Source organism: Haliotis rubra, unplaced genomic scaffold, assembly GCF_003918875.1.
Source record: "Haliotis rubra isolate DU_JTF1 unplaced genomic scaffold, ASM391887v1 Scf22, whole genome shotgun sequence".
NCBI classification, from domain to species: Eukaryota; Metazoa; Mollusca; class Gastropoda; order Lepetellida; family Haliotidae; genus Haliotis; species Haliotis rubra.
Genome location: NW_025766225.1, coordinates 2,051,031 through 2,075,381, shown reverse-complemented (window position 1 = coordinate 2,075,381; position 24,351 = coordinate 2,051,031). Strand labels below are relative to the sequence as shown.

General features: G+C 39.6%; 1 protein-coding gene and 2 long non-coding RNA genes across 4 annotated transcripts; 1 reads left to right on the top strand and 2 right to left on the bottom strand.

The window, feature by feature from the left end:
• The first annotated feature begins 1,248 nt into the window (after positions 1–1,248).
• Positions 1,249–3,354, top strand: LOC124277308. The gene is made up of 2 exons (XR_006898792.1): positions 1,249–2,034; positions 2,077–3,354. It is a non-coding gene; the product is annotated as an uncharacterized LOC124277308 (long non-coding RNA).
• Positions 3,355–12,644: 9,290 nt separating this feature from the next.
• On the bottom strand, positions 12,645–13,179 carry LOC124277306. Its single transcript, XR_006898791.1, has 3 exons — positions 13,139–13,179; positions 12,862–13,029; positions 12,645–12,699 (listed from the first exon to the last, which is right to left on the bottom strand). It is a non-coding gene; the product is annotated as an uncharacterized LOC124277306 (long non-coding RNA).
• A 456-nt stretch (positions 13,180–13,635) lies between these two features.
• On the bottom strand, positions 13,636–23,765 carry LOC124277304 (mediator of RNA polymerase II transcription subunit 11-like). Of its 2 annotated transcripts, none has more exons than XM_046712957.1 (4): positions 23,658–23,765; positions 15,905–16,045; positions 14,395–14,927; positions 13,636–13,757 (listed from the first exon to the last, which is right to left on the bottom strand). In XM_046712957.1, exons 1-3 carry the CDS (start codon positions 23,734–23,736, stop codon positions 14,719–14,721), a joined length of 429 nt encoding a protein of 142 aa, XP_046568913.1. In that variant the 5' UTR covers positions 23,737–23,765; the 3' UTR covers positions 13,636–13,757; positions 14,395–14,718. The 2 variants fall into 2 exon arrangements, with proteins under 2 accessions (XP_046568913.1, XP_046568912.1); XM_046712956.1 differs by having other exon boundaries at positions 13,666–13,724; positions 14,404–14,927.
• Positions 23,766–24,351: the final 586 nt, after the last annotated feature.

The window sequence follows — 24,351 nt, the reverse complement described above, 5'->3', positions numbered from 1 at the left end:
AAAAACAAAAATCACATTATCAATTGCAGAAGTTGGTAGATGTAGCTCTATCTGGATTAGGGTCGGTGGGGTAGCCTAATGGTTAAGCGTTGGCTCGTCACGCCGAAGACCTGGGTTCGAATCCCCACATGGGTAACATGTGTGAAGCCCATTTCTGGTGTCCCCCGCCGTGATGTTGCTGGAATATTGCTAAAAGCGGTGTAAAACCAAACTCAGTCAGTCAGTCTATCTGGATTCACATGCTCTGTAGCTCACCCTTTCGTTGTAGAAATATTTGAAGTGACAAAGGTTGTGAGAATCATTTGGTGCTTGCCATCTCTTCAGACAGTTTACTTGTCTCTTCACAACTACTGTGTGATCCTTGTGTTACTGAAACACGTTATCTCTTGATATTACTGTGTTGGCAAATATGAGCAACAATCAGTTGTAAAACGTGAAGTTATCAACTCAGAAAAAATTGCATGTTCACGTGCCTACAAATAGAATAAATTTCTAAGTGCCTGATACCTTTTTGGTGTTTTCTTATTTCAAGATTTCTTGTCATCAAAATTGTACAGCACTTTGACTTCTAAACTTTAACAGATCAGAGCATATGGAATGATAATGAATTGATCAAAACATCTGTTTATAAAGTATTGAGAATGGGAATGTGTGGTTTATATGCCGTTATTAACTGACATGTCATTGATGTTTGCTTGTGGAAATTGGTTTTGTGAGCAAAATATTGTTGTCCAACTATTTGTCAACGCTTGTATTGTTGATTGCGTTGACCTTAATTACAGTCTTTACATGGAACGAAAAAGCAATATATCATATAACTTTATCAAATTCAGAAAATGTTTATGTGGATTGATCGATGTTATTATAAGAGATATGTTATTGTTAAGTCACTGGAATCACCTGTGTCACACATGCTCTGTCAGCTGCCCCGTGTATACTACTGCCAGGAAGATTTGATCAAGGATCAAATTTGAAATCTGTAGGATGCACATGACGATCTCAGCATTTCTGCAAAATCAGTCCTCGGAGGCTTGAAACGCAGTTAATAAATTCATTCCTGTCAGTGCAAGGCAGTAGCTGGATAGTGATGGTGCAGCAGGTAGGGTGTTCCACTGTGCTCAGTATCCGTGAAGGTCCGGGTTAGAATGAGCCTTCGGTACCCAATGCTTGTCGTAAGAGACGACTAACAGGATCGGGTGTCAGGCTCGCTGACTTGGTTGACACATGTCATCGGTTCCCAATTGCGCAGATCGATGCTCATGCTTTTGATCACTGGATTGTCTGGTCCAGACTCGATTATTTACAGACCGTCGTCTTATAGATGGAATATTGCTGAGTGTGGCATAAAACTAAACTCACTCACTCACTCTGCTCAGTTCAGACCTGGTGCAGGCAAACCAATGGTGAAGAGAGTGAATAGCAGCCCAATTTATCCGTGAATACAGTCGACAGTAACCATGTCATGTGTGACTGCCAGCACCACAATGGACAGTGGCGCCAACCATTCTCCAAGTTAGCACCATGGTTACTGTAGTACACAGTTTTCCTGAAGTCCTGAACTAGGTGACCCAGGGCAGCTGACATCATTGTGATACTGTGTTGCCTTAGACCAAGGTTGTGAGGGTAACTGTCCCATTGTATATCTGTAGAGAAGTGTCATTGTATCATTCAGACCATGTGTCATTGTATCATTCAGACCATGTGTCATTGTATCATTTAGACAATGTGTAAAATCATTACAATGTGTCATTGTATCATGGCAAACAGTGTATCATTGTATTATGACAAACAATTTGTCAGTGTATCATGACAGTGTCATTGTATTATGACAAACAATGTGTCATTGTATCATGACAATGTGTCATTGTATTATGACAAACAATGTGAAACTGTGTCTCAAAACTATAAATGCAACATGGTCTGAATGTAACATTGTGATCTTCAGGAGAGAGAGTTTATATGCATATAGAATATTTTGAAGTGTCTTGGTGTGTTACTCTATACACAGTTTATGTACATGGAGGGAGTTGTCAGGTTACTCTATACACAGTTTATGTACATGGAGAGAGTTGTCAGGACATTCCTACAGGAAGCTGCACAATCAGCATCCTGCCAGACCGGTTTATTGCCAGGTTGGACGAGAACTATCTGTTGTACAAATGAGTATTTTTGTTACAATGCCAAGCTTCAAGTATTGTATCGTATCACATAGTTTATCTCACCACATATCCTTGATCCTAGGCTTCACTACATGTATTTGTTTTCATTACCATGTACCGGGGTATGTATACAAACTTTTGCCATCTGCAGTTTTGTGTCTCAGTAGTTTTTTACTGAAGATAAAAAAAACATATTTGTATTCAATGATCAGCATTTAGTCTGTATTGAAATCTTTCTTGTAATCTCTTCAAGAAGTTATTACCTTATAAAGTTTATATTTAGACAGTTTTATGTTTAAATGTCTCAAATCTAAATAATGTCTTTAATGTCTAAAAGTTTATAAATTAAGAGGAAGTGTAATCAGTGAAATGGCTGAAAGTCAATGAGATAATCTGTAGTTATCTCCACTAAAGTTAGGGCAGTGGGTAGTGTGCTCCATGTTCAGACTGAAGTACTGGGTTTGACTCCCCACAATCTGCTTAAATTGTTTGTGTATGACCATAGTCATGATGCTTATAAATTAAAACACTCTCACATCTAGACACCAGATAGCCCTGTTGTTGAAGTGTTTGCTTGTCTTGCATTGGTCTAGGTTCGATTTCCAAAGAATACAACATGTGAAGCTCATATCCCTTTTTGTGATATTGCTGGAATATTGCTCAGAACCAGCGTACTCCCTCACTCACTGAATCTTTATACCATAATGTGAATTATATCCCAAAAGGAAGAAACTTTAAGTTTGGGATACTACAGCAAACTTTCATTGTGATACACACTAAACACGATTTGTAAGAAATATGTATGATTTTTATTTCTGTATTTTTTAAAAATTTGTACAGTGTCATATTAGTACCCAAATTTGTGGTAATATTTCTGGTTGGTCATGTATACCTTGACACAATGAACTAACTACAGACATTTGACTTTTTGTTGTTTTGTAACCGAGACATGATCATCAAATGGTTCATGCAGATTAACAGAAACTTTCTTGGTCTTTTCATTGTATGAGTACAGAAGGGATTGTCCATATAAATACACATTCTTCCTGTGTTTCTATGTGAAGTACTAGCTAAGGTATTCAGGGTAGTGTTGTGCTGTAGAAATCTAATCAGATGTACAGAGAATCACACTCTCGTGTCTTGATATCAAATATATTGTCACAAGTTGACAAAAATCAAAAACTTTCACGTCAAATTGTTTTTTGAGGTTACGGCCTATCGATATATCAAGTCTGATCATATACACAGAGAATCCTAGCTGAGTGTCTTTGATAACTAATATATCATCACGAGTTGATAACTAATATATCGTCACAAGTTGATAAAAGATGAAAACTTTGAGGATCCACAAGGTGATTTGACATTTTTGGACATGTTGATTTAGTTGGTATCAAAAGGCATGAGGGTAATACTCTATTTTGCATCCAAAATTGATGTTCTAGAAAAATTTGTCTCAGTAGCAAGCAGTATCAGTATAACTGACCAGCCTCAGTAACAGTGATGTCATTTGATTGTGATGTCATGGAAGCCAGCAATGAGGGACTCTGCACAATGGTGTTTCCATGGCGTTACTGCTTGATCTCACCCAGGTTATAGTTCTAGATGATACTTGGATATTTATTATAGTGCAAAATATATTTTATGGTAACTGCAAAGCCATCAATTCTGTTTGTGTCGTTATTTCTGACAACTCTGTTTCTGTTCTGCTTGCTGTTATCATAAAGCTTGAGACCAGTATTATATATTTTGTGCATGTTTGTTGTACTATATTACAGATTAAATTCACCTCAAGTAATCAAAACTTCTAGTGTCAATTGATTTTGATGCACTTATGTTTTTGCATAATAATTTGTATTTTATCAGGTACATGAGCATATTCTATAGTGTTTGTGTCAGTGTAAAACCAAACCATCACCTTGAAATATGCTGATTATGTCAGATGACGATTCCTGAAGTCAGGGAATGTTCCTGAGCCAACAGCTCTAGCTTTGAAATATGCTGTACAGTGACATAGACTTGCTAGTCCTCTTGTAAATTTACTAAATTAAGGAGTAAAACATTCCCTCTGGATTATGGTTGCCTAATTCTGAATTTAAAATTGCTCAATTTCTCAGAATATGAACTTTACAAATATACTTTGGGACAATATAATATTTAGTCAAAGTTACTTACATTTGTATTAAGATAAATGTCTGCCCATCTGTTGACAGTGAATATCCAGAGATGTTATAAACAGTTGTTGTTGTTTTTCAAAATCAAAATGTAAAATAAAATGCCTCCACTGCACAAACTTAGATATTTGGATAAGAATCGTATGATCAATATGTTGTAGACTTAGACGTGTTCAAGCCTTACACATTCCTTTTGTTGTTTGGTCGGGTCATGTGACTTTGTCCAGGCTTGTCGTTGTTTCCCAAAGTGCGTCTTGTTACTCGCTATATTAATCTCTGGATCGTCTGGCCCTGGGTCTGTTGTTTACAGTCTGCTTTCACGTAGCTTGAATACTGAAGAGTGTGGCATTAATAACAAATAAACAATCCTTCATGTGAGGCTGAAATGCACTGTTGAAACTTACAGCAAAGATACTCGCACAAATGCATAAATAGTAATGAAATCATCAAATATTACATTTTAATGATTAAGTTTATACGATTTTTCTGTAAGATTATTAGTAAAGAAATAAATCTTTTTGGCAAATGTTTCCCCTAAATGTTTTATGTTAAAGACATGTTTGTAAGGATTAACAATGTCTAAAACAAGCATGAAGTTCTGCGGTTTGTTACAGTGTTATTGTAGACTGTCTGTATGATAAATATTGGGCATCAGCTTATCCTGGGCTTGTTACCAGGGCAACAAAGTTCCTGTTGTACTCATGTTTGTATCCAGATATCATTACAGCTTTAATGACGTCTAAAATGAAAGTTATTTCCTGGTTATATAGACGTATGATCAAATATATGGCAGTATATATATCATGTTATGTCTTGGAAACCTTAAAAAAGATACTGTTTTCCTTCTAGTTCAAACAACGAATAATTGTCTTTGTATTTCTAACTGTAATGAATATACTACTCATTGTATGACTGGGATGTCACTTACTATTTACATGAATACATTATAAAGAACCATTTATATAATTTCTCTTAAGTGTTCTTATTTTGAATGAGTATTTTTGATAAAACATGTTTCTTAACAGTGAGTTTACTCATTTCAGAATAAACAAACCAACCAAAAGTTGGTCAAAATAGGAACAGTATAACCAAGTGATTGTTTCATATCTTTTAGATTTTTTACCTGCCCAAGTTTGACCAGCTCACTTTAAGAAGAAACATTTCTCAACCAATGTCAATATCGTTTTTGAAAAGATTCTCAACATAGTTATCTGGATAGACCTGAATAGGTGGTATAACATGGAGCAGCGTCACAGTACAGCATCATGGCTGTGTATACTACTCAAAATGAGTTAAGGAACACAGATTAACTGTAGTTATATCAAAGAATCAATCATAATGTTGAAATGTGGTGTATATAACAGTTATAACATACTTTTCACATGGTTGATAACTACATTCATTCTGATATAGTATAACATGATTTTCAGTTGTCCCCCTTTAAGACGAGTGGTGCACAGATATGCTTGGAGATAGTGTACCTGAGTGATGACATGCCGCTTTACATGTGTATGTAATGTTCCTTACAAACACCAACGAACAGTTTACCCCAGTTCTTCACATTCCCATGTGGTCGTCCATGATATAATATACAAATTCAGGGCCTGTAAGACTAACAGAGAGGCCCTGATGATGGATATTTATGGCGGAAGACCATCGCACAGAATCATAGCTCAACATGTCAGTATCCACGGAATTATTTTTATCTCAAGTCCATATTTGTACATTTATGAAATGTTTTATATAGTAATTGAGTAATAGAATGATTCAGTATTATTTGTGTTTGTTGGGTTTCTTATGTACGACACGCTGCTCTAAGCGATATGTCAGCTATAGGAGTGGTCTGTAACTAATGGAGTCTGGACCAGACAATCCAGTGATCAACATCATGAGCATTGTTCTACACAGGTGGATATGACTGCATGTGTCAACCAACTCAGTGAGTGTGACCACCCAACCTCTTCGACAAGCATGGGTTTCTGAGGACCAATTCTAACGAGATCTTCACGTGTCTTTACCTGAGCAAGAGTGAGTGAGTGAGTGAGTGAGTTTGGCTCAGCAGTGTTACAGCTACATCACATCATGTCAACAGTATGAGTGAGTGAGTTTAGTTTTACGCTGCTTTTAGCAATATCCAGCAATATCACCACAGGGGACACCAGAAATGGGCTTCACAAATTGTACCCATGTGGGGAATCAAACCCGGGTCTTCGGCTTTACGAGGGAATGCTTTGACCACTAGACTACCGCACCGCCCCACAGCAGTATGAGAGTAAAGCTGAAAGTGTTGCAGGTCGAAAGATAATCACCACTTTAGTAAACTCCAGAAGCATGGCTGGGCAATGACAAGCCCAGCCCAAGAACAAGGGTTTTGAAACTGAGTGACAATTCTAGATTCCTGGCAGAACCTCAGGGTCTCAGCATTGGGAAACAAATTGAAATGCTTCAGACCCCTTTGGCCATTTGTACCATGTGAGAATGAGTCACAGTAAGCAATGCTTGTCAGATTTGACAAGAACGTGTCACATGCCCTGGATGATGTGCGATAATGAGGTTCACTATACATAGAGTTACAGCTGAATATTTGCTTACTGTGCCGTGAAAACAAACAGAAAGCTGCATTCTAATCCATCTCAAGATTCAAGTGTAGAAATGATCCAGTGGAGATTGTCTGTGTACTATGGTTTTATGCTTTATTTAGTGTCTTGTTAGTTGTTTAACCTGGCACTCGGCAATATTAAAGCTATTTGATGACAGTCAATAACAATTGCGTATAGACCAGAAAATCCAGTGATTGACATCATGACTATGGATCTACGCAACTGGGATATGAAGCCATGCATCAACCAGGTCAGCGAGCCTGACCACCCGATCCTGCTATTTGCCTCTTATGACAACCATGGGTTGCTGGAGCCCAGATCTATCCCTGGATCTTCACATGTCGCTTCTTTTAGCACTATTTAAACCATATAAAAACACAACATCAAAAGTCATCTTCACACATTGTACCCACATGGGGAATCCAACCCAGGAATTAATCATCACAGCAAACACTTTACCCATCAAATGAGAGATTTTCCCTTATTGTTCAGGATGGTGGGTTAGCCTTGCCGGTACTTAAAGGGTTAACTTGTCATGCTGTGAAGGATCACGGGGGTAACAGCAGATGTTGAATCCCAGTCAACACTAACATAACTGTGTCAATGACGACAAACCAAAAACCATTCATAAAGTATTGCATGGAATCCTCAAGAGACATTTCCAATTGAAAGCTTGTGTCATCATCACTCGTATCTAAATCTACAACCACTGGCTGGATTATTGTTCTCTGGAGGCCATCTTTCTGCCAATATTGTCCCCCATTGTCTTAACATGCCCAACACTTCCTGCATGTAACTTGTGATTTTTTTCGTCGGCCTATCTTTCGATATCTTCAAATAAAACAATGAATTATTGACTATTTGTTAAAGTGTCCCCAAGTAAGTTCAACTGGGTTAAAATCCGAGAGATGGAGCTCAGTAGGCACGTTAATACCAGGTTTATTCATATATCTGCAAGTGTTTTCTTTAATTTTGTAGATGGTTTAGATTCATTTGATCTGTGCAACTGACAAATAAGGTCTTCGAGGTTATGTTTGCTTCTGTCATCCAGTTGGATCCAGTTGCCATGTGTCGAGACGGGGCTTGAAACAGGTTTACTTTCATCATCAACAGTTGTTATCAGGTCAATCCAAAACATCCTTCCTCAAATGTGGGTTTACCTGTAGTGTCCATTTAGTGGAACAATTCATTGATATTAATGGGATGTCTTGAAGATTTTAGTTTGAAAACATTGTATACATTTTGGTTGATGTCTCACATCCTACATACAAACTTGCACACTCTAACATGCCCGGACACTGATGTCTCACATCCTACATACAAACTTGCACACTCTAACATGCACGGACACTGATGTCTCACATCCTACATATAAACTTGCACACTCTAACATGCCCGGACACTGATGTCTCACATCCTACATACAAACTTGCACACTCTAACATGCACGGACACTGATGTCTCACATCCTGACACTGATGTCTCACATCCTACATACAAACTTGCACACTCTAACATGCCCGGACACTGATGTCTCACATCCTACATACAAACTTGCACACTCTAACATGCCCGGACACTGATGTCTCACATCCTACATACAAACTTGCACACTCTAACATGCACGGACACTGATGTCTCACATCCTACATACAAACTTGCACACTCTAACATGTACGGACACTGATGTCTCACATCCTACATACAAACTTGCACACTCTAACATGCACGGACACTGATCCGCAAGCTAGGCAGGACCCAAGGTTGTGCACGCAGGCTAGTTTGACATGTACATGTTTTCTGTCAGTGCTGACCTTCATGCTGAAATGGATACCTAGTCAATTAATTATTTACAATTTTACAATTTCGATAAACACATTACCATCGCTTACAATCAGCCCCATCGTCATAAAAAATAAATGAAGACAAATGACATCCTGCTTTTGAAAATATAACTCATTTATTTCATATATAAACAACCAACTAACGAAACAAAACAAGTCATGACAAGTAACACTTGATGAGCAAGTACAGGGATGGAGAACATGCTCTCACCACACCCTGCTGGAACAGATGGCCAAACTGCATTGTTCAGCTCAATGAATTTTGGAGGCCATTGTCTGGTTGCCCAGAATTAATGGTTTCCTTGCGAAAATTCATTAACTGATAAACTGACAGCATGATGGGCTCCTGTCTACTGGACTGAGTAGCTATTGTACATGTTTATACATCCCTGGGCTGTTGGCTGAAGTGCGAAAGGTTGCGGTGCTATACAATAGGGGTGAAACGGTATACCGTGGTATTAGTAGAACCACAGTATTTTACCATCAGTTTGGTATACTGATATAATGTAATCCAAAAATTCAGTATTTTGGGCTTTAGTACCATCGTTTTATTAACCTTCTTAAACCCTTTCTATAATGTCTAGAAATCGAATCATTTTGTAAAACTCTATGCATTTCTTTGTTAGATGGACTCTATTTTCCCAGGAGTAAGTTCTCACATACCGAACTGAAACGGGCCGAAACGAAAAAACCTTGTACTGCTATCTGTGCCGTGAAAAGAGCGTACCGTTTCACCCCCACAAATCAACCATGGTACCAGCTCAGAATATTGCTGAGTGCAGTGTTTTTACCTCACTCACACAGAAAATAGTGTGTCGACTTGTCTGAAGTTCCTTGTATTTTATCAATAATTTGGTTGGTCAATTTTTCACATTAACTTCTACCGCCATCATATATATGATACTTGGCCAAAGTGACAAGCCCAGAGTAGGATTTCTCTGACCTTCTGTCTTCATTGTCCATGATAATAAATATAATTTCCTCTACTGCCAAGTCCTCTGTGAAATGTATCCCCCAGGAAATAATCACACATAGACCAATCATAGAACACCATAGAACAATCAGTATGCTGCAACAGAGGCCCACATATTTCTATTATAATGCAACATTATCGCATACATAGAGCAGTTTGGCCTTCATCGCCTGCATGTTCTGAGCACCGATCAATGCTGCCAGGAGTAAAATGTTCTTTAATTCAGCAGTCAGCAATATTCTGGTAAATAATTCAGTCTGAACCACATGAATTTCATACGGCTTCCATGAGACTTTTGGAAGTCGTTCTGAATTGAATTATTCAACACTACACTGGTTTTTCCAGCTTCATGCTTTCTGATACATATCTGAATATTTGGCCTCGTTGAGTCAGATCAGTTTCCAATTCAACAAACAAAATCAAGTTAACAATTGTTTGTAAATAACTTCAACGAATGTCATATACGTGTATACCACTAAAACAGCTAGACCACCCAATTCTTTCCTATTGCTAGAGTTATGGCTGATTAAATATAATAATACGATCCTTCACTTTATTTTAGTGGTATATTTAAAAAAAAAGAACCATATGATACAACCCGTATGTTTTTCATCTGACAGTTATAATTGTAGATCATATATAACGTATCTGACAGTTATAATTGTAGATCATATAAAACGTATATGAAAATATGTATCTCAAAATATTTCAACAATATTTACACAAATTCTAGATTGCCTTCTTTGATTGGCATTCCAGAAGTTGAGGAGATGAAGCATGAGGACAATTTTTATGGATGTTCAATGAGGCGATGTTTCAACAAAGATACTAATGTCGTCACTTGCTTGACAACGACTTAGAATCTGTCGAAATGTTGCCTATACAGAATGAAGAAGTTGTACATCCATAGAAATTGCCCTCATTGTTCAAATTCTAGATTGGGAGTTCTAGATGTCACAGGCAGTCGACGGCAAGACACAGCAGAACATTAGGTGTGAGTGGGTGAATATTGCTTAATGCCACATTAGCTATTTTGAAGCTATTCATGGGGGGACAACAGACGGAAATAGGTATAATACAGCAATAGAACGTCTGTCATACATCATTTTTTTGCTACAGCATGAAAAAGGACCACTCTGTTTCAGGGAAATCACAAAAATATCTCAAACTGGAATGTTTTACCTTCTGACCTGAAGTTAAGGGGAAAAAATCTGAATGCCCCTAAAAAACATTCCAGAGTGGCGTTAGCACCAAATGATATGGAAATATTTTACTTAAAATTCATGGCAATAACATCATCAGACTGACTAAGTCTCTGAAAATATAGCGTTTTGAATGAAACAAGAACTACATGTCAGTAGAAAAGAAGCCCCAATGAGACTGTCAGAAAAACTAGAATATCATCTCAACATTTCTCCAAGAAGCCTTATGGTATGGTGGATAGAGCGTCTGCCCAGAGAGGTGAAGGTCAGTAGTTTAACACCCTGCCTTCCATCTTGCCGAAACACATTAAACCATACACTGCGTCTGGTATCTATGTTTATCTGATGGATGGTGTCTCAGTGGGCTAATACTGCTAAACTGTCAATAGTTCCAACAAAACAAGAACGAGCAAACATGACTGTACAGATGGGAGCAGAAAATCAAGTTAACAAACTGGCAATGACTAGTCTGGGGCTGTGTCAGCGTGTCTGTCGCCATCAGGTTCTGGACTGTGGCTACCTACATCAGAGAAAGGCTACATTTCCATGAAGAGCAGGTCACTAAATAATGAATGCACCCGCTGTTTGTTGAGAATAACAAAAAGCTCCACAACAGCCAGTGACGTGACCATGATTATCCATGAAAGTGCCTGAATCCTGATCATCCATGTTGATACAGCCAGGTCCGAGTATACATCACATGTGTCTTACTAGTGTTGTATCTTTGTATCTTACTCTCTGTTCGTTCACAATATTTTATGACTGTCCCCGAAAGTCTTCCTCCCTGAGTGACAAGCCTTACCACACAGAGAGCACATTATCGTCATGAATGATTAACACAGTATCATGTTTCAGAAATTTCTCCAAGATTAGCATGATTTTTTAATCTCACATGACTTCAAGAAGTAAAGTGACTGCTGTGTGTAATGGACATCCATGGCAACTTGACTGATCTTGAGCCAGAACAACGATGTACTTGTTCAGTAGGGCTGAGCAATATAACTGGTTTACCGGTTCAGACATGAAAACGATACGTACTGCGATACGCTGATCGAAAACCGGTATTTTGACTTGCATTCGGAAAACTTCATAACACTGGGAAATCTACGGAAATTTCCTTGATTCGTTGGGGCCAGATATTATTTCCATATTTATTTTGTCATGATTAAAGTTTTTATTAAAGCATAAGCAAGCATAGTGATTTTGTCGTGTTGTTTTGTTTTATAAATCAAGCATTAACTCGATTATAAGTATTTTTTTTGTTTAAAAATACTTCTTGCAATATATTGCAATACATATCGCAATATATGCTTTCACATTGCAGTATATCGCAATATGAACATTCTCTGCAATACTGAACCCTATTGTTGAGTGTGAGATTGATTCATGTCAATATTATTCCAGAATGATAGCTTCTTCTTGGAGGAAGTCCTAAAGTGTTGCAGGTTGTGGGCTTATGCCATTACCCTGCAACAGCTCCCCTAACACCTAGGGCACCCTATCCCACTAACACACACCCCCTACACATACACCTACACCACCCCAAACATACTACCCCTCTGACAGCGCCCCCTTCCAGCACCTAGGAAACCCTAGCCCACTGACACCCAACCACCACCCCAACCCACTTACAGCTTCCAAAATGCGACATGCCCACCCTAGCCCACCCCAACCCACTTACAGCTTGCGAGACATGCAACCTAGGACACCCTAGCCCACTGACACCCCCTACCTACAGCACCTCAGACACCTAGGACACCCTAGCCCACTGACACCCCCTACCTACAGCACCTCAGACAGCCCAGGGACACCCCTAGCCCACTGGACACCCCTACCTACAGCACTCTACAGCCACAGACACCCTAGCCCAGACACCTAACCTACAGCACCTCAGACACCTACCTATGCACACCCTAGCCCACTGACACCCCTACCTACAGCACCCCCACACCCTAGCCCACTGACACCCCTACCTACAGCACCTCAGAAACCTATACACCCTAGCCCACTGACACCCCCTACCTACAGCACCTATACACCCTAGCCCACTGGACACCCCACCTACAGCACCTCAGACACCCTAGCCCACTGACACCTACCTACAGCACCCCTCACACCCTAGCCCACTGACACCCCCCCTACCTACAGCACCTCAGACACCCTAGCCCACTGACAGCAACCTCCAGCACCTCACACCCTAGCCCACTGACACCCCCAACCTACAGCACCTCAGACACCCCAGCCCACTGACTTCTACCCCCTACCTACAGCACACACACCCTAGCCCACTGACACCCCCTACCTACAGCACCCTCACACCCTAGCCCACTGACACCCCCTACCTACAGCACCCCCACACCCTAGCTCCACTGACACCCCCTACCTACAGCACCCCCACACCCTAGCCCACTGACACCCCAACCTACAGCACCTCAGACACCCTAGCCCACTGGACACCCCCCACCTACAGCACCCCACCTCACACCCTAGCCCACTGACACCCCTACCTACAGCACCCTCACACCCTAGCCCACTGACACCCCCAACCTACAGCACCTCAGACACCCTAGCCCACTGGACACCCCCAACCTACAGCACCTCAGACACCCTAGCCCACTGACTACCCCCTACCTACAGCACCTATACACACCCCTAGCTCACCTACAGACATACATCCCTAGACCTACAGCACCTCAGACACCCTAGCCCACTGACACCCCCTACCTGCACAGCAGCCCCACACCCTAGTCCAACTGACACCCCAACCTACAGCACCTCAGACACCCTAGCTCCACTGACACCCCCTACCTACAGCACCCTCACACCCTATACACTTGACACCCCCCACCTACAGCACCCCACACCCTAGCCCACTGACACCCCCCACCTACAGCACCTCAGACACCCTAGCCCACTGACACCCCCTACCTACAGCACCTCAGACACCCTAGCCCAGACATCACCGACACAGCACCTCAGCCCACTCCTAGCCCACACCCCCCAGCATACCTACTAGACATCACCAACTCCTACAGCACCTCACCTATACACCCTAGCCCACTGGAGCACCCCCTACCTACACCCACCCCTAGCCCACTGACACCCCCACCCCTGCTACACGCCACCCCAGCCCACTGACACCCCCTACCTACCTACACACTGGCCAGACACCTTTAACACCCTAGCCCACTGACACTCCCAACCTACAGCACCCCAGACACCTTTAACACCCTAGCTACTGACACCCCCTACCTACAGCACCCAGACACCTTTAACACCCTAGCCACGGACACCCCCTACCTACAGCACCCCAGACACCTTTAACACCCTAGCCACTGACACCCCCTACCTACAGCACCCGACACCTTTAACACCCTAGCCACTGACACCCCCTACCTACAGCACCCTAGACACCTTTAACGCCCTAACCACGGACACCCCCTACCTACAGCACCTCCCACACCCTAGTCCAGCTGACACCCCTACCTACAGCACCCTAGACACCTTAGCCACTAACAGCCCATACTTACAGCACCTTATACACCCAAGACATCCTAGCCCACTGCGACACCTACATCCAGACACCTAGAACACCCTAGCCCATTGAGACACCCCACCTGCAACACCCCAGACACCTATGACACCTTTCTGCAGAGGTGGGTGAGGGAGATGAAGCAATCCTTAGAGAGGTCACAGAGAGATTTCATCACTGTCATCATACAGTCTTTGAAATTTTCTCTTTACCATTGGCGATAGATGCAGTCATCATTTATGCTGTTCTGGCAAGGAATATGTCTGTGCCACTGGCACTTGACCTTGAATTTGCATTTGACCTTGCACCTGACCTTGGTGTTTTTTTCGTCTGCTCTATGCGAATGTTATCAAGCTTCTCCAGTAGCTTGCGGACATGTTGCATTCGGTGGATTGCCATGTGGAGATCTTTCTGGGGACCATATGCCGAACCCTCGTGGGCGTTGGCTGCAAATCAGAGGTGAAATATAATATCAAGGATATATATATATGATCCAAACAAACTACTTTGTTTCAGTATGGATAGAATACATAATCTTAAGCAAAATAATAATGCTGAAGGGAAAAGTGAAAAGAACCAGCCGAGAGAAGATAATTGTCTCCATGGGAGAGAGCAAGAGAGGAAAGGACATACAGAAAGAAGGGCCTCAATGGAGTAAAAAGAAATGGCCTCCATGGGGAAAACCTGGCCTTCACGCAGAAAAAAAAAATGGTCTGTGGAAATAGGAGAATATGGCCTCCACACAGCAAGTCGAAAAGGCATCTTTAGAGGGAAAAAATGGGCACCATGGACAAAATAGAAATAGCCTCACTTGTATAAACAGGTGAGGTGAGGTGAGGTGAGGTGAGGTGAGGTGAGGTGAGGTGAGGTGAAATTGGGTTGAATGTTGTGCTCGAGAATATTTCGCTCATATGACGACGTGCATGCGTGTGTATGTGTGGCTGCTTGTACTAGCCCAGACTGAAGCTGGTTGTGCTAGCCCACTGAGATACCATGCCGCAGTGAAGCATGAATACCCCACTCAGACACATTATACTGACTCCAAGCCGACCAGTCCTTGTTGTACCCATTAATGCCGAGCGCCAGGCAGGGACCAACAAGTACCATATTTTAACGTCTTTTGGTATGCCGCGGTCGGGGATTGAACCCGCGACCTTCTGCTCTCCGGGTGGACCCTCTAACCACTACACCACAGAGTTGTATAAACAGAATTAACCACATTTGAGAACAGACAATAACAACATTTAACACTCTGTACATTAAGATACCCAACACAAGGCAATTGTGCATACATTAATTTGAAGTCTCTTTGCCCATAAAGGATGTCCTCTCAAAAACATTACAGTTCACAATAACTTCAGACCAAAGTCTTGCAATTTCTGGGAACAGGTAACCCATGGTTACAGAAAACTCAGTGAATTACCATTGGAGTACTGTGTGAGATAGTTGAGCTGTAGCGTCATTCCATTGTCTATTCCCTGCAGAGTCTTCAGGAAGTTGGTGGTGTGGCTTGTGACGCTGTTAGGAACTGGCTTGTCCTTGGCAAGTTCTTGTAGAGCTAAACCTGCACAATATACAGTAATACAGACCATAGAATGTCTTAAATCATCCACTGTATATCCAAGACTCACATTCTGGTAAACCTACACTAATCCCTGGATCCAATCCTATAGTCTTGTGATAAATAATCCCTCCAACCCTTGATTTTCATTTGAAATTTTACTGACCAATAAATCATTGACATAAAGAAAGGATAAGGGAGGTAACTCACATTACCTAAAACCAAAATTACCACCAGTTTTAATGGACATGAAAACATCCCTTCCACCAGAAGAGTTTTGAAGGGTTTCTTTTGCCAGTTAGTTTCTCAAAATGGAATTAGACAGTAACTTAATCATAATCAGTACTAGTCAGTCTGGTTTGTTACTTGATTGGGTTGTCGGACCTTGTACCACGGTCAATGGAACTGGCACATGGAAATCAAGGGAGGTAATTTGAGATAACCGCTAGCACAGATCCAGGTGTCACTGCAGGTATTGAAGTAGTCTGTCGTGACAGACCCTGAAGCAAATATATCCAAGAAAGCCCACACAAGTCTAGAAAATGTGGCAAGTCTAGATTTCCTCAGCTTCTGAAAATGAAGAAAGTCTCAGGGCTCCTTTTCATTATATTTTATATTGAGAATGGCCTCATATGAAACACTGTTATGCAAGGAATCATATCTCTATTCTATTGGGGTGATGGAGTAGTTTTGTGGTTAATAAATTAAGCTCGTCACACTGAAGACCAGGGTTCGATTCCCCACATGGGTACAATATGTGAACCCCATTTCTGGTGTCCCCTGCCATGATATTGCTGGAATATTGCTAAAGCAGCGTAAAACCATGCTCACTCACTCACTCACTCAGTGACTTGCATGTTAGTGTCATACACCATTAGCTTAGGTCATTGGTCACACTATCAACCACTGGGTAGCCAGGTCCAGACTCGAGGCTGCCATCATGTAGCTAGTGAAACCAGCTCTAGCTTTCAGCCAAACACAAAGCTATACAAGCATACAATATTTCACAGTGAGAAAATATATATACAAACATTCAAGTATAATACCAGTGTAGGAAAGATGTAGAAAATATAGCCTGTCCACAGGACTGGCAGGTCAATTTTTACCAGTCCTGCCAAAATCTAGCCTGTCCTCCAAATATAAATAAAACACCTTCGGCAGTAAATATTCAAAAGGTTATAATCATTATAAATATGTCAGTGGTTTACTAAAATTGACCCGACATGAGGACGGACTAGATAATTTTTTAACCCGTCCTTCACAAAATTCACCCGTCTCGGACGTTGGGACGGGCTATTTTCCTACACTGATAATACCATTTTCTGTCTTATTGTACACATTGCTCAATCTACATTAGTTATGATTTAACTGCTGAATGTTCTGGTGGATATTTTCTTTCTTCCCCTTGTATATGAAATGTTTCCCTGCATGAGAAGCCATGCATTTACATGTAACAGATCACAATAACGTACATCAGCAAACTCTCCTCATTACTGTTATAAAGTATAATCACTCTTCTACTCAACACATTGAGTATGTGTCAACTGCATAAAATAAACAAGGATGGGACTGAAGTAAAGTATAAATATTGACATAAGCTTGCAAAATATTGGCTAACTTATAGTAACTAGAGTCAAACTTGAAATTACCATGGACACATATTTATTATCTAAGCCTGTAAAAATTCTGATATTTGCACAAAATTTACAAACAAATGTCATTAAAAATAGTAAATGAGATATTAAAGTTATAACACACATATAATGAATCAAGTTGATCTGTGACTCACTGATAACAAAACCAGTAAACATGATGTGGCATCATTGTATTGAATATTTCTATATCTAAGAATATCATAAAAATTTCACAATTCGTCTGTCAAGGGCACTTGGTTTGGAATCCTACATAAATTCAGCTGAAATAACAATTGTCAAATGTTCACGTATGTTTGGAATGTATATCAGTCATGCAATAGTGGTTATTTGCATGAATTTCAGTTGACAAATTTCGGTCAAATCAAGAGGTCCTAGTTAATTAACAGAATAATATCTTCACTTTTGAAACTTGCAATAATATTGGATTCAGACCACAGTTATCTGTGTTTTTCTCATAACAGGGCCTGTAAGTAGGTCACGGCACTTCACGAGACAATACCTTGTTTAGGACTTCGGTGACAAACGATTTGCGGCAATGGCGATAGCACTGTTACAAGTGACATGCCCCGGATAATCATACTCGACACACTCTTGTGTGGCTCATAAAACGGTGACGTGTAACAGACTACAAAATCACTTGTATAGGTTGCATGAATAAAGTTTTACATCTATTTCATTTCTTTTTTTTGTATTAAAAGGCTGGTATACTTTAATCCTGGCACGTACAGTAAGCCAGGAGTTGGCACGTGTGCAGATCAGTGAACCATATATAGCAATGTAAAGTTCTGTGGAACCTCACAAAAATATTTTTTTGGACCAAAGGAGATGGGTGAGGTGAGGTGAAATTGGGTTTACTTATTTTCGCGTGCAACATTGATTTATGTTAATAGCTCTTAATAGGGGTCTCTCACAAATGCTTTCTGTAATATGAGCTTGATTATTACAACTAAGGCTGCTCAATATAACCGGTTTACCGGTATTTACCGGTTCAGACGTGAAAACGATACATACTGCGATACGCTGATCAAAACCGGTATTTTGACTTGCATTCGGAAAACTTTGTAACACTCGGAAATCTTCGGATATTTCCTTGTTTCGTTTGTGCCAAATATTATTCACATTTACATTTTATCATGATTAAAACTTGTTATTAAAGCTTAATCAAGCATAGTGATTTTGTTGTGTTTTTGCTCTATAAATCAATTATAAGTAGTTTTTTGTTTAAAAATACTCCATGCAATATATTGCAATACATATCGCAATACATGCTTTCGCATCGCAATATATGGCAATATGAAAATTCTCTGCAATACCCACCCCTAATTACAACCCCATTTTGCATTTGTTTATTGTGTAGCATGTTCAGTTAAACATAACATCCACATGCTTATTTATCAATAATATATTGATGTCAGCATTGCAAGGATTGTTTACATTTTAGAACTATAGTCTATATCATACTTGGTCTCACATGTTATGTATTTCTTTCAGTTGGAACAGTTGCACATCTTTAAGAGGAGAAAGGAGGAATAGATTTCTGTATCACCACAATTACCATTGACATCGAGAACAATACAAACTGAACCACATTCAGATTTCTTTCAACATCTGGTGATCAAGCAATACATTGCCAATGAAGAAACAGCAAGTGTTATACTGACTGACTGACTGAGTTTGGTTTTACGCTACTTTTAGCAATATTTCAGAAACATCACGGCAGGGGACACCAGAAATGGGCTTCACACATTGTGCCCATGTGGAGATTCAAACCCGGGTCTTCGGCATGACAAGACAACGCTTTAACCATTAGGCTACCCCACCGCCCCAGCAAGTGTTATAAAACATACTTAAGCCCTATACATCTTTGGACACTTGCTTGAACAGTAAATGCTTATCATCAGCAGGGTGTTGTGGAACTTCTTGGGACATCTTGGGACTCTCCGATAATTCAGTGAGAATTTAGATGAGTGACCATGAAAATATTCCAGTTCATTGTGTTTCAGTATTTTTTCAGGCTGAATTAAATTTCTGAATAGTTCTAGAAAACGTGTTTATTGTTTTTTAAGTGTGGATAAAGCAAACACAAAATAAATGGTTTGGAAGATTTCTGATTTTAGTTGTGATATTTATTTTTAGTGTATATATCAAAGGTTTCCAAGTGAATGAGTGAGTGAGTTGGGTTTTACGCCACTTTTCGCAATATTCCAGCAACATAATGACGTGAACACCAGAAATGGGCTTCACACATTGCACCCATGTGGGGATTCGAACCCGGGGCTTCAGTGTGACAAGTGAATGATTTAAACACTAGGCTACCCCACTGCACAAGTCTTCATGAAAAAACATGCTTACCAATGAAAGTTAAACTTAATAATTGGCATAGGCATGTATTTCTACATGAAATTAGTTTTTTATTGAAATATTGAATTCTTTGAATTTGCTGTAAGATTTCACATGCAATTACACTTGTTCATAGCACATTAATCAGTACACATTATTGCTTTCCATTATCTTAAAACATATTGGTCCAGCTCTATAGTTGAAAATATAGAATGTCAGTTACCAAACTTTGCCTTTTTCGCAGAATATTTGGAATATATAAGTGAAAAACACTATACATGTATAAACATTTGATGACAAGTAATCATACTCATGTTGCTGTCAGTCAGAATCTGTAGAATCTACAGTCATGACAGTATTTATACACATTTAGTTTTTTCCGAAGTATTGCTATCTTTTGCAATACAGGAAATATCTTTGAGTGATTACTTCATATTTTAGTGTATTTGGTCTTGCATTTTGGCAGCTTGTGACTTAAAGGTGTTGTGTGCTAACACTTGCTTACTGCACAGAACCTAAACCCTGCATAACCAAGAAGCAAAGAACATTCATGAACTGTACATCACAGTACATGGTTCACTGAACAACTATATACAAGACAAGAAGTACAAAGAGTAAAAGTAATATTGTGAAACAACCAGTGTTTAGTTACCACTGGACTATAATACTGCTTACATAAATTGATAAATAACTGTTTCATGATGAATATTCATATGGGTGAGGCTTTTGACATTTTTGTTCTGAATACCTGACAGTGTTCATTGGTTTCTGACATTGACTTTTTGGGTGAATAAAAAAGTCACCATAAATGGGAAAGTTTCACATATTTTTACTGTTTTATTATATTATAAGAACTGCTATTTATTCAGGATAAATTAGTTTGGGGGTCTATATGTTTACAGCTCGACAAAGAAAAACAATTGGACATGCACTGTCATACCCGTCATCTATCCAAACTAAAGTTTACAATACATTTTCTGTGAACTTTTCAATGCAACAAACAATTGTTTTCTTGTATTTGAGTCATTCTGTCACCTGAACTTGCATACAGTCATCCTTTAGATTTGGAAGAGAGTAAAATTATGTACCAAGCCTACCAAAAGTGTATATTTACAAACTATTTATGTAAATAACCCAAGTATTTATGCACATGCATTCTACATTGTATAAAGCCAATTGTCTCCATCAATTATATTTATTAAATAGTTGCTAACAAATATAAATATTAATATGTATAAAATAGTTTTAAATTTTGAATAGTTACTGAAAATATCGTTGCAGCATAATACTGTATGTAGAAAATAAATAACAAATTAAACAAACATATGCTAATTTGAATGCTTTTATTACATGCTTTAATTGAAAATGGAAATGACAGAGTCAACATGGTCAATGTGGCCAAAATGAAAAGAAGATCAACTTGATAAAGTTGGTAACATATGCAGTGTATTGATTAATTGTTTTATGAATTCAATAAATACAATTTACTCAGATGCATTTCACGTTAACCATATCACTAATTTTCCCCAAATATATTTTTGACAACTCTGTCTGGTGTACTGAAAAGAAACCGGTTTGGCGATAGAACTGCACTGGTTATCAAAATACATTATAGGTAAAGAAAAGTACTCATACTTTTTTTTGAATTGTCTCATAGTTGTCAGTAACGTCTAGTAAAGTAATATTTGGCGGCCGTGCAGTTTGGAAGCAGAACTGGTTTATGAGAATTCGAGAAATCTGGTAACGGAAGTAGCACAGAGTTACGGGCCCTCTGGGAAAGTACTGCTCTAGTGTCAAGTGTCATAAAGAGAGAGACACAGAGAGAGAGAGAGAGAGAGAGAGACAGAGAGAGAGAGAGAGAGAGAGAGAGAGAGAGACAGAGAGAGAGAGAGAGAGAGAGAGAGAGACAGAGACAGAGACAGAGAGAGAGAGAGAGAGAGACAGAGAGAGAGAGACAGAGAGAGAGACAGACAGACAGAGAGAGAGAGAGAGAGAGAGAGAGAGAGAGAGACAGAGAGAGAGAGAGAGAGAGAGAGAGAGACAGAGACAGAGAGAGAGAGACAGAGAGAGAGAGACAGAGAGAGACAGAGACAGAGAGAGAGAGAGAGACCTGGCTGTCCCTTTCTCTGCACTCCTCCCTTGTAACAAATAGTGAAGTGTGTCAAAATTTTAATGATAGTTTCTTAAAGAACTTTTTTGGTGGAGTCCGGAAAATTTTTAAATATAAGAAAGCTGTTGGGTATTAGTAAATGATAAACATGTGTACTATTTATATTTATGTGGCAATTTTGTACAATGATAAAATTTGCAATTCATCGGTCCGTTTCTGACTCAAACGGACTGTAGGCTACGCCCACTGAAGCATTAAGAAACAATTATACAACAAGGTATTACTTTGCGGATTCCAATTTCATTATATATTTTCCTCTCAGTACAAATCCTTCAACAGTGCATCTCTGCAATAACTGACTGTTTACTTATCATGTAGAGGTATACAAATACTTTTCAGTGAGTGAGTGAGTGAGTAGTTGGGTTTTACACCACTTTTAGCAATGTTCCAGCAATATCATGGCGGAGGATACCAGAAATGGGCTTCACACATTATGCCCATGCGGAGAATTGAACCCGGGCCTTCGGTGTGATGAGTGAACACTTTTACCACGAGGCTACCCCACCGTCCCACTTTTCATTGAAACTATGGCTGTGAAATAATATCTGTGATCTAAAGGCATGTGTCGTCGTCAGTGCAGAAATAAGATTTATTGAGGTATTGACACTGTAGATAACAAAGCTGGGCATGAACTGTGGTGTGAGGCCTATCTGAAGTAAATTTAGTGTGGCGTATTTAAAACAGTACAATGCCGCCGGTAATTCCACACATCTAAGCACATCGATCGCAACACGGCAACTAATGTCTCTTATTTTTTTGTGGTTTACGTGACTAAACATGCTGGCTTGCTGTCCGGTAATTCTGCGCAGCAACTGATGCGCATAACATCCAGCTGGAGATCCGAAGTATGGAAGCTTATTTGGGACAGATTATTTTCAAAAATCACTTCATCAATGTAAGGAAGAGTGTTTCATATTAAATCCAATTATGAATAATGAAGAAAAAGGTTTAAAAGTCTGAAGAAAACGAATTTTCATAAAACTGTCAATTTATCTGTCAATTACTGTTATTTACTTACCTTTAGTGATTAAAAACCAGTCCCTTGTAGAAATGTCCCGATTTCAAGCGTAAGTGTGGTAGCAGACGATGTTTACCTTTGATACGGAAGTACGCTATTGCCGGAAGCGCGGAATTACCGGACTCGCTTGTATTCACTCGTTTTAACATTTTATTTTTGAAAGAATAGCTTTTCTCCTTTTCACTGTGACTGACAGACAATCATGCCACTAAACATGCTGAACCCTGAGACAGAAAGGAACTGTTGTTTCTTCACTGAAAACTGCTTCCAAATAATATTAAGCGACATTACAAACTTTCCTCTGTGAACTTTTTATGGAGGCATAGTTTGGTTGCTGGGTGACTTCCAAATGTGACTTCATGTAATTGTAAAAGTAATTTCAACACTCTTAACTCATAGGATACAAACAGACAATATCCTTGTTCTACAAACCGGCATTTTGTATACAGAAACCGATGTCATGCTCTATTTTCTCCAGCTGCATGAGACGGTCACGAGGTCCTGTCGCCATACTTCTTCCTTGTTTGCCAGAAATGAAAACGTTGTCGTAAAGCCGGATGTACAGTGTGAGCAGGGCATTTCAGAATCCTTGTTCCGACCCAATACGAACTCTGTATCTGGGGCCCATGCATACAACAACATTTTTAGTGGCGTTTTACACCATTATTTATGTTGCTTTATTGTTTGAGAGTTTGTTATACTTTTAAAGTTTTAATAACTTTCAATTGACCATTGTTGGCTCACGAATCCGGCGACTACATTTACGCAAAGTAGGAACCAAAAAAGAACCCCAACAACAATAAAATAAGATGTCAAAATAGAGTATGTGTTTCAAATGAAGCCGACAGGAGTAAATAAAAGGATAATGTCACCTAAAATATAATTTTCACTTTTATTTTGTCGGAGGCTATAGTACCAATTACAAAACTAGTTTCCACATTCTAACCCAGATCTGAATTTACACGGGTATAACTTTACACAGAACAAAAAAAAATCTTTGAAACACAGAAATAAGAGAGGAAAACCTGACCTGAAGCTTCTTTGCACTTTGCATTTCTACGTAATTTAGCCAAATCTCAGTTGATATATGTTGTAAATGAACATATATGTGGAGATCTTTGTAGGA